Source organism: Talaromyces atroroseus (assembly GCF_001907595.1).
Source record: "Talaromyces atroroseus strain IBT 11181 chromosome Unknown scaffold_10, whole genome shotgun sequence".
NCBI classification, from domain to species: domain Eukaryota; kingdom Fungi; phylum Ascomycota; class Eurotiomycetes; order Eurotiales; family Trichocomaceae; genus Talaromyces; species Talaromyces atroroseus.
Window position 1 is genome coordinate 563,797 of NW_017971442.1, and position 12,993 is coordinate 576,789.

General features: G+C 47.6%; 2 protein-coding genes across 2 annotated transcripts; one reads left to right on the forward strand and one right to left on the reverse strand.

Moving 5' to 3' along the window:
* Window positions 1-483: 483 nt before the first annotated feature.
* Window positions 484-4,370, reverse strand: UA08_06997 (hypothetical protein; the record flags this gene model as incomplete). Its single annotated transcript, XM_020261889.1, has 3 exons — window positions 484-830; window positions 894-1,110; window positions 1,179-4,370. The coding sequence occupies 3 exons, from the start codon at window positions 4,368-4,370 to the stop codon at window positions 484-486; spliced, it is 3,756 nt and encodes a 1,251-aa protein (XP_020117680.1).
* A 3,455-nt stretch (window positions 4,371-7,825) lies between these two features.
* Window positions 7,826-9,499, forward strand: UA08_06998 (hypothetical protein; the record flags this gene model as incomplete). The annotated part of the gene is made up of 2 exons (XM_020261890.1): window positions 7,826-9,433; window positions 9,482-9,499. 2 exons carry the CDS (start codon window positions 7,826-7,828, stop codon window positions 9,497-9,499), a joined length of 1,626 nt encoding a protein of 541 aa, XP_020117679.1.
* Between the last annotated feature and the right edge of the window lie 3,494 nt (window positions 9,500-12,993).

Sequence of the window (12,993 nt, forward strand, 5' to 3'; positions counted from 1 at the left end):
TTGTGCAATATTCCGTGAAACTACCACGCTATCGGCAGGGATATCGAACGATGCGTCGTTGTAATTGGTTGTCCGGTAGTTCCCGTCGCATGTATCTCATATTGGAAATGGACACACCTAATATTCGCTGATAAGAGCTTTAAAGGAAGCCAGATTCGGAAAGCAGTCTACGCAAGGGGAATAAAGTTAGTCCTGCATGATCCACGGATGATGATAACAGACAATAAGAATGGATAGCGAGGAAATCACAAGAAGAAATCAATATCAGCAAAAAAAAGAGAGGGAATTTAAAACAATCTCTCTCTTTTCGTCGCTTGTATGGATTTCAAAATAGTGAATGTCTGTATATGGGTGAAGTAGACTTTATAGTAGTCGTGCCATGATCATGAAAATCAATCAAGGCATGTAATGGGAACCACCTCGAATAATGAGTGGGGACAAACAAATAAGGACGCCAGATGCAAAATGTCAATAAGGTGTAGATCAACGTATAGCAGCGTTGATAAAAGATGAAACAGTCATGGATGAACTTGAAGACACGTCTGTGCCACTTTTACCATACCTAGCAATCTTCTCATCTTCTCGTTCTCTGGGCTCCACTTCTAAGCTGCGGTCGTACATTTCGTGAACATCTCCGGCAGCCTGCATATTGCTCAAAATATAATCCTGCAGTTCGGGAATCGGTTGCAGTTGGTACGGGACGTTCTGATATTGCTGGATATCGCGAATGACTTCGGCAGTTTTGGCTCGCTTGTTGAAATTAATGAGATCGGATGGCGTGTGCGAAGGAATACCGTCTTCAATAAAAGTCAAGTCGGTCAGATATACACCTGCAAATTTGTGAGCCAGAGTAATTTCAATATTAAATATCACCGTGTCCAGCTTTATCATACCAAAGAAAGGAATGCATGGCGGATTCGCTGCATGTAATGTCTCCCTGTATTCGCCAAAGTTCTTTGTGCTCGCCATAAGCTTGCGCATTTGCTCCAGAACGGTCGATGTACGGCCGCTCACTTGATTCCATGTTCGACCAAGACGATGTATTGGTGCAGTTCCAAGTGCAGAAATGATAGAGGTTAGTGTAGAGTAGTTATTCAGAGCGCGACATTTCTAGCAAGAAAAATAGTTTAGTATAGTGACTCGTCTGGCGATAAACAGCATTAGGGGGCAAATCTTACATCTGCAACATTGACAAAGTGCTTGATAACAACGACGCGCTTTTTGACATCGCCTTGCGTAAGAATCATCTCAGCAACCCAATTGGTAAGCTGATTGGAGTGTAAAATCAAGGCTTTGACGTTTGCAGCCGGTTCAGAGTCTCCTGGACCAACTTTTTTCTGCCATGTCTTATTTAAGCACTCGGTTGCGCGAATCTTGCCATACAACTTCGATTCAATAATTGTGAGTTGTCTGGCAAATTCTGTTGCGTCAATGTCAAGAAACTTGAGCTTCTTCATGTTCTTAGGTAGAATGGGAGCCGGCGTCGGCATATTCTGAGTAGGGACTAGCTTTTTGACTGTGGTGTCTTGTCCACGCAGGCGTTGCTCAATGACGCTGAGGAGCTGTGGTGATCCCGGGGTCTTGGTCGTTGCAATAGAATCCTTGGTGAAAGCATGCACTTGGCGAAGCAAATTCATGTTTGCTTCATCGTTCGATTCCATCCAATAATTTTCAAACCAAGTTTTGAGAATATTGACCACTCGGAATCGAATGGGTTTTTGCTTGCGATCGATCCACATTCGATGTTCGTCTTGAGTCAAGTTGAAGGGAGCCTGGATGCTGAATCTCTGTACGAGCTTATCAAATAGCTCCGAGGCAGTAGTGAAGGAGCGGTAAGTGAGTAGGAAAGTATTATTAAAAGACGCATCCAACTTATCATGGCGTGTCAGTTGTGCCACCAAGCCTTCGAGTGTACCACATTTAAGAATAGGAACATCACCCTTGATATCATAAAAAACTTCACCTTCCTGGTCGAAGTTCAAGAACCATGGAGCTTCATCCAGTAAAGACGGTGGATCATGTAAAGGCCCCCTTTGAATTGTGGTGGGCGGGGGTTGACCGAAAAACCGTTGTGCTTTGTCCCTATTCCGGCGTACTTGTTTGTCTTCATCCCCACCACCGTGTGGTGAAGGGGCAGCTTGAGCTGAAGAAGCAGTGCCCCTGCGTTTGCCTGGTTCCCGATTGGCCAGAAAATCAGCGGGTACATTGTCTTCACCAACAAAGCGAGTTTGTCCAATGGCATCGAGAGGCTTCTCCGGCATTTGTTCTTGAAGGAGAGACAGAGAAAATCCGATGTGTGAGAGAGAGGTCTCCAACTGGCGAGCGACTTTTCGCACACTGTTCAAACGATCATCAATCGTGTCTCGTCGTATTCCGGTCCATTCATCACCGAGAGGTGCAGAAACATATTGACAGCTCAGAACAAGATCAGCAATCGTTTCGTAAACCCTCTGCTTCTGTAAGCCAAAGTCAACCAGCTGTGGATTCTGCAGACCGGTGCCAAGAGGGGCCAGATTAATTGATTCTATAGTTGAAATCCAGGGTCTGTATTTTTCAATGACGTCCAAGGCAGCCAAGCAAATCGAGTCGCTTAGCGCTTGATGTTGTTGTGGGGTAATAGTCTTCTGTTCCATTCTCAGCTGTTCGTCTACTTTTCTCACACTAAGCACAATGGCTGTTCTCATTGACTCAACCTGTTGAATCAACGGACCGTCCAGAGGGACAGAAGGCTCCAGACTGGATTCTTGGCCATCGGGATCCAGGAAAGAGGTAGCACCGGACTCGCCATTTCGGATGCCATTGTTTTGCCAATGGCCACCCGTGGAACTGTTGAGTACAAACCCAGGCACAATGCGATTAATGTTGTCGCCGCGCTGTTGGCTGGCAACGTGAACGTAGCCGGAGACGCCTTGCCAGACGCCATCTGCTTCTTGCAAGCACTTTGCGGCGGAGTCGGGACTTGTCCAATCTGTAGCAGCAATGTGCGAAGACAATACTAGCTTAGAAAATTTAGACATCATGTCTCGGAAGTGTGGGTACAGAGCACGATTTGGAGAGATGATCGAGGGACTCCCGGAGTGGTTGTCTGTGGTGTCTGATCCTGCGGCGAGCAACATGCGAAGATGGTCTGAAATATCTTCTGCCTTTCGCACATATTCGGTACGGTCACCATTGCGGACAACTTGTCGGTAAGCCTCGATGGCATTGCGCATGTTTTCAAGTAAGTCAGCCCATCCAATTCGAGAGCCGGGGCTATCATCTACAAAGTGTCGTGGAATTGAAGAACCATTAGAAATGGAGGTGGAGGCGGCTGAAGTGGCTACAGATTCCTTGGAACGGAGGTAAGAGGAAGAGAATGAAGTAGAGGAGGCTTGTCCAGGACGTTTTGTATGATGAGATGATTTAGTCACAGGTGATGGGTTGAGAGAATCCATGGAGGTAGCGGGCGAGACATCATCCACCAAGGATCGACGTCTCCGAGAAATGGAATCGTGCGAGGCCAGCATCAAGGATTCCCCTTCGGCTTCTGAACCAGAGCCGTCGTAGTCATCTTCGTGTTCAACGCCACGGGCCATCATTTCCGGGGGTGGACGAGTCTGATCTGGGACGAAGAAATTGTTGCGATCGCGTGGACCAGTCTCATTTGCCAACATGGGGTTCTCCAAGGGCAACTCGGCGGTACTAGTCCCTGTCAAGGTGTTAAAATAAAATAGCTGGCCATCAGAGGTAGCTTGAGGAATCCAGAACGCGGCCTCTTCCTGATCCAGTGGAGCGGCGCCTTCAATCGGCAGTATGGGTTGCGAATCACGGGAATGATGCTCTAGATTAAACTCGTCTTCTTGGTCATCCTCATAGTCGTCGTCGACACCTGATTCTGCGCTGGTGTCACCGGGATCAGCCGTCATCATCATCATCCGGTGAGAGGTGTGATGGTCGATCTCATCTGGATTGGTGATTACTGTACAATAATTACTGGGGAACCAGCCACGAACGTTGCCAATAACGCCGTCCCACCAGCCAGTCTCCAGTTGATTGAGTACTTGGATAACATCGCCTTGGCGAAAACTTAGACTAGCCCGATCATCCGCGTTGTAGTCATACAGGGCTTTTACATAGAGAGCGGCGGGAAGGGTCTCTGATAGTTTCTTAGGCGAATTTTGGCGCTGCGGAGAAGTCTGGGACAGGTCTCTCTGAAACGAGTGACTCCGTTGGCGGCCGCCGCCAACGCGGAGGGGAGAAGAGGTCACCATGTCGGAACGCTCTTCGTCGGTGTCGTAACGGAAAGCAGCAGCATAGGCAGTAGGCTTTTTGAAGGCGAAACCGGGATGAGCGTCCAAAGCCAAGGGCTCTGCCACTCCTCCTTGATACATGATTCGCGCCCCGGAAAGGGCAAAATCCCAAAAGAAATGCAAAGGAAAGAAGGTGGGTGCGAGATAGCTGGGGCGGGCTAATCTGACAGTCGAAGGCTCATGACTTGGAAAACACGAGTGATACGCGCGCGCATACAGAGAGACAAATCCAAGGTCAGCTGCGATTCCGGTTGCTGTGTTGCGTTGCCGTTGAGTGAAGTAACGTGCAGCGTTGCAAATGCCAAATGGAGGGACGGTACCAGGGGCGCTTCGGGAAGAATGAGGGGCGGCGGCGGCTGGCTCTCAGGCGAGCGACGATGAACTGAATTTCCCCAGAAGCGAGCGAGTTCACAGCATGGATTAGGTCGGCAGAAGGAATAGATGGAAGTTGGAGGAAAAGAGCAAGAAAGGAGTGAGAGTGAGAGTGAGGAAGAGGAAGAGTACGAGGGAAGGATGGAAGGCGTGTCTCTCGCGGCCACAGAGAGGCAAGAGCAGTCGAAGTGTCGAACTGGCAGGCACAAGGGAGGGAGGTGGGCGGTTGCCAATTGGCGAGAACAGACAAGGCCGAAAGTGGGCTAAAGCGCGGCAGAACTTACGAGTTGGGAAGTTACGGTACGGCTCCACCGTACCGTAACTTCCGTACATTTATGTATTTTCATATTCAGCATTGAACTCTGAGCACACTTATTAATTTCTAATTTCTCATTTCATATTCCCCAGGAGTCAGAGTTGTTGTCGGTGTTTCTGGCATGGTCAGCTGAGATTCCTTTCCTGGAGGTTGTCTGAATCATGGGCGAAGGGTATACAAAGCCCTTCGTTTGCCACAAATGGAAGAAGCGCTCAACATGAGAGGCATTTCCTACTGACTCAGACAGTCAGCCACTGCCAACAAAGAACTTCGTACAGGAAACCTTGTAACCCTGTCTGCACTCGGTAGATTGGCAGTATGGCATAGATAGGTTTATACACTTGCAGGTATATCCAGTTCGGAACGTACTGGTTTCTTAGATCACTTCCGGCAGAAAGAGATTATATGTAATTACAGTACGGACGCGTATCCATCCAGATAGATTAATTACTCTCTCCGTATGGCGTGAGACACGAGTGTGAATCAGAATCCCCGTAAAACTGAAATCCTCTTTTTCTGACAGATCCTTTATCCGTACGTCGTTGCTTGTAGCTGCTTACTGGATCCCCACACGCTTCACAGCGTCCGACATCGAAAGGCGAGCAAAAGCGTCGAGATGCATCTCTGCTCGCCCATTTGCTGCGATGCAAGTACGCTATTCCGGATCCGGTTGCTATGGGACCGGATTGTGGGGGGCGGGCATCTACTGGGGCTGTGATTGGCCAGCTCGCTCAACGAATAGTGAATAATAATATCATCAAGTCTAGACCCGAGGCCTTTTTTTGTCTCTTTTGAATGCATGTTGCGCTCCTGAGGCAGCGAGGCACCAAGGCTGATAGTTTGATATAGATTCTGCATCCGACGGAGAATTACTCCGCCTGTTCTACTCCGTATGTACTTGGGCTCTTGGGGGGAGCCTGCAGTCGTCTCTACAGTCCCGTCACGTCACGTCAAATGTGTCACACTGTGAAGGTTGATGCATCTTCAGACAGTGTGTGATACGTCTCGTTACGCCACCGAATACTACGCATGGACATGGGCAATTACCATTAGACATTAGACATGCTTGACTGTGTATTATACTCCGTACTCCGTAGTATATATGAGTCGCATGGCATGCGTCATGGCCATGCAAAATTTAACTGTGTGGACAATACGCAGGGCTCCGAAGTTGCTATCGATATAGCCAGGGATGCGATCGTTGGTACCTCTCCAACGTAACAACACCCGATTGAGGTTACAGCGTTCCTTTGCCTGCACAGCCCGGATTTGAAAAAACTCCCCGATTATTGCCGGTTTAATTCCTGGGTAATTAATTAATTAATCTTTAATATTAAGGATTTATTCATTTCCAGGGACCATAGGGTTCATTCCGGGTGTTTTCTAGAACAGCCCGCGCGACGCCTCACCACTTGGTAGTCCTAACGCTCTTATCTACCGGCCAGATATATTACTCTTTTCTATCTAGTACGGAGGAGTGCATCATGATCATTGATAACGGTCATCCAGCCATCTTATAACGGCGAGTCACGCACTTCGGAGCCTCCCGACCGCGATCCGAGCCGCGGGCAGACTTTCTCTTTCTGGTAGGTGACCATCTGCACTCCGTTCGCCTTTATGTATTGCTTGCTTGAGTAATGCCAGAACCCGTTGAATATCGAGTTAGTTAGTTACCGAGTCGTTGCTGACTCGGGCCTTTCTTTCTGTGCTACTTCGATCGCTATCGAATGCGGACTGCCACTAGTGAAGTAAATGGCGATAACTATAGACTATGTAACTATAACTATCTACAAAGTACAGGGTATTTAGCTATAGTTAGACTGTTCAGTTTACGTACGACGTAGTTTTTTTATTTAATAGTCATGTATAGTCGGTTCTTGGCTGCTCGACCCCAACGGTCATGCGCAACCTGACTGACAGGTGATCGTCTGCATTTGGAGTCCTTTTCAAGATCGACAAGCAGTATTGCCAGTTATTTGCCTAGGTAGTATTATTAAAATGCTGAACCCCGTAATAGGAATACGTGTGGTGCTCTTGAGACTCGTAGTGTGGTTGTTGGATGTATATAATTACTTATTCCGTACATTCGAATAGAGGGCGAAATATCATGTGGAAGTTACCAGCCATGCAGACGTTATTGACGTGTGCCAGATAACACATGTTCAGGCATGAAATTCACTGATAATTAACTTAAATCTTGTTTTGACTTGTACGCAACACATGTTCCCTTCACTAAGAGTGCTTGCTTGAAAGTAGACTAGTATATGACCAGCACACAGACACTTGATCAATCGTCCGGCCCTTACCTAGGTATAGTACGTATACGATGGATAATTTCTAAGCGAATACCGAAGAATAGTCTTCTGTTCTGTCCAGAAGAAGTAAAATCTCATGCACGCATGGATCAGACGTAGCCCAAGGGGTCCCCAGATGTGCCTGGTCTTCGCTCTAAATCTTTTTCCTACCTATACATAAGTCTCCAACCTTTGCCAATGCATCGCTATCTCAGAGAATATATAACCCAAGTGCATTATACACATAGTTAGATACTACATGCTCAGAAGAACAATGCATCTACACACGAGAATAGCATGTGAATCCAAGTTTGGAATTGGGCATCATCCTGCCATCTTGGCCAGATGAGTCCGTTTGTCCCATGCCATCTTCTCACCAGTCCAGCTTCTCGCCTTTACTCGATAGCTAATTGACCATTGCAGGTAGTAGCATATTCAGCTAAGGAGATACGACAGACAACCCCACATGTGGCCGCCATACAACCCCGCATGAAAAGAAAAAAAAAAAATACTCAACGACACGATGTAAAGCCGATCAAGCTCAGACCAAGACCATGGCCACTAAAGTTTTTACCAATGGGCGCTTCTTCACGGGGGACGGGTCGGAAGAAGAGCCCTCCTTCGAGGAATGCATGGTGGTCAAGGACGGCACCATCGTCCACGTCGGCAAATCCACAGATGCAGAGGTGTCCCAAGCCCGAGAAGATGGCGCTGTTGTTCGAGACCTCCAGAAGAAATACGTTCTCCCGGGCTTCATTGACGGACACATGCACCTCCTGCTCCTGGGGCAAGCACTTCAAAAACTAGACCTGGATGGCTGCAAAGACCTCGGTGAAATCCGCGACAGAATCAGCCAGTATGCCAAACAGAATCCGCATCTAACTCGGATCATGTGCAAGGGCTGGATGCAGATCATGACGGACAACGAGGCTCTCGCGTCAATGATTGACGATCTTGATTCCCGGCCCATATACATCGATTCCAAGGATCTCCATTCTACCTGGTGCAATACCCCGGCCCTGGAGGAGCTCAAAGTAGCCGAGATGCCAGACCCTCAGGGTGGCACTATACACCGAGATGCTGAGGGCAAGGCGTCGGGTCTCTTGTCCGAGTCCGTCGTATTTTCCACAGTCTGGCCGTACCTAGCGCGTGTCGCTTCCATGGAGGAGAAACTAAAGGCTCTCCGCACCGCCATTGCCGCATACACCGCGTCCGGGTATACAGGCCTGGTGGATATGGCCATGGACGAGAATGCGTGGGAAACACTTTTAGTTCTGCGCCAACAGCAGCCGCACGGCAAGCTGAGTCTGCGAATTGCGGCGCATTGGTTGATTGTGCCGTCGGCGGATTCAGAGACAGATATCAAACAAGTGGAAAGGGCAATTGAACTGCATGCCAAGTACAACTTGGACAGTTCACCCGACCTCCGCATTGCGGGTATCAAGGTCATATGCGACGGAGTTATTGACGGGTGCACGGCCGCTCTTCTAGAACCGTATACGCTCAATGGCGTCTCATGCGATTCTCTATGGCCAGAGGAAAAACTGACGCCTGTCGTTAGTCGCGCGGTCAAGGCGGGACTTCAATGCGCGCTCCATGCCATAGGCGACAAGGCAGTGCACATGGTATTGGATGTGTTGGAGGCTCACGGTAGCCGCGATGGCCGGCACCGAATTGAGCATCTCGAAATGACGACTGCTGAAGACGCAGCGCGGCTTGGAAAGCTGGGCGTCACGGCGTCGGTGCAGCCGGTGCATTCAGACCCTGATATTCTCCGAGCATGGCCTTCTCTGATCGGGCCTGAGCGATGTCGTCGTGCATTCGCATATCGCGATTTTGTCGATGGCGGTGCCGCGCTGGCGTTTGGCTCTGACTCTCCCACTGCCCCATTCAAGCCTTTGCCGAACGTCTATATAGCGACTACGCGCCGCTCTGCTCGACTGCCTGAGTCGGAGGAGACAGTCAACCCGAACTTTGCTTTGCCGCTAGTTACTGCTTTCACGGCAGCGACGACAGGGGCTGCATACGCATGCTTTGCGGACAGGATTACGGGGAGGCTGAAGAAGGGGCTCAAAGCAGACTTTTTGGTTGTGGATATGGAGTGGTCGAAGGAGCAGTTGTTGCAGGCAACTGTGGGTGAGACTTGGTTTGAGGGGAACCAGGTATTTAAATTGTAGATTACTACTATGTATATATTATATTTTATCTAGGTAGAACACATTGATTAATAGTCTATGAAAATGTCAACATGACATGTAGTATCTACTTGTAAATAGTTACCCTGAACAAACCTAAAAAAAGCACGCGAGAGTTGAAACAAGCCAGAACCGGATCAAGTATCTAGATGATCGTGATACAAGTATGTTTGCTGGCAGTGCGATAATAATGAAGCATTTAGGAAAACTTTCCTATTGCTCTATAATATTGTGCCATGCTCTCCGTAGACAAATCAAAAGACTCAAATTCGAGACACATAAAATATACTCCGTAGAACGACTTGAAAGAGTCAGGCAATAGATATCGCTGAGGCTTGATATCAAATTCAAGAACAGACAATGACATCCCTAGACAGGAATAGGATCGACGTAGACTGCTTAGCGCTTAGTAAATATACATTGGCATAACTAGTTAATGCCATACCTAACTAGTCTCTGTCTGTTCTTTTGTCTTAACTCTTGAATCTTGAGACAGCTCGATTTGTAGACTGACTCCATCAAACCAACAGGAATAGCGGAATGCAGCTAGTGCATCAGTGGCGCCGGGGAACCGGGCAAGCCCCGAGATATCCTTCCAAGCTTGCCCCTTTTCCTACTGACACAGTGGAACTGTAGTACCGAAAAGTTGACCCGGTTTTATTCTGCATCCTTTTGCATGATACATAATAACCAAGATCCACCCTTGCTCCGTAATCACACGTATAATAATCGGGCGGTATAACCGCCATCTTTCTTCCGTGAAGATTCTTTTTCTTTTATTCTTTTTCTAGCTTCCGGGCTAGGCTAGACTGATTGCAGGATTTCAACTAGCTGGTTTCTCCGTCTGTAACTATAATTCAATGCCACTTCCCACTATTCCGTATCGCTCAGAAATTATTGAACCCGACTGTAGGGTTGCTGGGTTAGAGTTTGGGTTCAAGCGATGGGTGTTTGGTGCTTTAAATTCCATCATTTATGGAAAGGGGGATCCACCGTATGCGTACGAAGTATTAAAGGGTGATGGGGTGCAAATATTTACTTGAACGGGTTTTTTTTGCTCTATTCTCGTGTGTTCCGGCCTGATCTTAAGAGAGTGATAGTGATAGTGATCCGAATCGACGCATGCTTATCTAGCTGCTGGGTTAGTATGGATTTAACATGCAGATTCATCTAATTCAACGCCGGAATGAAATCAGCGTGCAGGAAAAAAGCGGTCAGTACGGAGTAAGGCTCACATTTATCCACTACCCACTGCCATTACTATCCATAGATTATTATACATACATAACTACCACACCGCAGGTACTAGTAGCATTTTATAACTACACAGTGAGACAGACTGCTGTTCACCGACTCTGTTTGATATTTAGTGTCTAACTACTTCGCACGTTGTTCACTGTTTGACTAGTGCTTGTATGTCGGTGAGGGTGGTTTCAGGGGTTCATTGTTCGTTGCGAGTCACGACATCCTACTTGGAGTTTTGCAAACTGACCGATTGAGTTGGTAGCCAAGTCTGAAAATAAAAGACATTTAACACCAAATATAATCATAGAAAAGAAAAACATAGCAAGACATTGACAATTAATGCGCTAAGGTCAGGTCCCGCGCACACGGCATATGCACAGCACAAACAATTTCTGGCTGGGTACCCAGTACGTTGATCCGGGCTCGTTTCCTTTTTTTTTTCCTTTTCTCTTTTGACATTTTCTTCCGAGTTAAACATGGAGTATTTGTTACCTCTCAGTCGGCTACTCCTCGCTAAGATGTAATTCTATGATAGTGCAGCACTTTGGATGGAAAGGATATGAATACGTAGTACGGTTAAGACTTGGAAGGGACGGTCCGCTGCGCAGCGGGAAAAACCGAGGGGCTGGACGGTCTGGACCTATAAGGATCTAGCATTGGCAGCCAATCAACGCATTTTGTACACCGACTACAAAGCACATACTCATAGTAGACTCAAGAATCCATAGATAGCAGCATAGCATAGACTAGTGGTTGAAGAAAATAAGACAACGATGATTCAAGGCGGTGAATAGCTACCACCGCTGTTGGGTTGACAATTTATATGGAGCAACTGCGTTAGTTAGTTGACTCGTATCTACGTAATAGTACTACTCACGTGAACAGGTTGTCGATAATTACGTATCTTGCTTAGTTTTCCCACTGATCGTCGTCAACCCTGAGCACTGAAAGTTGAGGTGAACAGAACCAGAAACTGTGGATAGCATCATTATTCCCAGTTGGGCGGTTGTTCACTGCTGCTACGTGGCATGGCTATGCTGTTCTTGCAGTGTAATCAAGTCACGAGGACGCTGCCTTTCGGTGCCTTGAATTCTAGCCCTAATTCGGGCTCCAGTCCTGACTTCGAGATCCGTATACTCCGTAATTAGTGCCTGGTTCCTTGAGCAGTTAGGTACGACTACCGACTCGATGAGCAAGGGAGGAGGATCTCATAGGCTTATGTAGTACTGTACTAATTTTCGTCGTAAAGCACGGCACAAGAGGATGTTTATTTAATATGCCGACGGAACTGCGGGCGCCACATTTTCTTTGAACCACATAGGTGACATTCTTTGGGCCTATTTCTGGTGCTCTTTGATCTGACTGGTCGCCTTTTCAATTTCTGCGATTATGACTGGTTCCCTTGCTTTTGAGCTTGGGACGCGATCATAGTTCGGCCATTTGGCCAATTGGCAATGGACAGATATTTCATATTTCTATTGTTTTCGACCGCAATTTTAATCATCTGCTCCTTCCTTCCTGCAACATTATCTGGCTGGACAATGCCGCAGCATTTTTTATAAATATACATGGTCATACATACATACATACATAATTAGTAGCACCCGCAAGGGATCGCCGGAGTTCCCTACTCGGTCCCCGAATCCACCAGGTTGATATGCTCGGTGCGAACTTCATAATAACCCAAGCCCATTATTCTCGCCTCATCAGGCTCATCGAAGGAGGGGCAATAATAATAATAGATCACGGAGGGGGAGGGGCGAGAGTAACCCCCAGATACGTAACTACGCCATATAGAGGGGCAATGCTGATGGTAGTTAGTATACTAGCAACGAGTCATCACTAAGAAGTCAGTCGTGTTGCGAATGACAGTATTGATCACATGGATTGCTGTCTTGGGACGGAGTATAATTATTGGAAAGATAATAAGTCTGGCCACGAGACCCCGAGTATTATGGAAGGGTTGCAACTGGCAGTTGCTGAACGCCTCATTTGTTTAAGTTCTCCTAGGAAAGTGTAGAGTCGGGGCTGGATGGAAGACCGAAAGGGGCCATCATACAAACAAATTAAGAGCCAGCCACAAAAGGAGGGGCCGGAAGGAGGGGCATGGTGGGCTGGTGCATGTACGTTAACATGCAGTGGAGTGTAGATAGAAGTGCGTGTGTATAGCCTGTTGCTGGACGGTTGCTAGGGCTCGGGTTCTGGCGGCCCCGCTCCCGTGGTATCCAAAGATTGCTGATGGTGACAGTGTATACACGGTCTACGTCAAGTACGTGTAGATA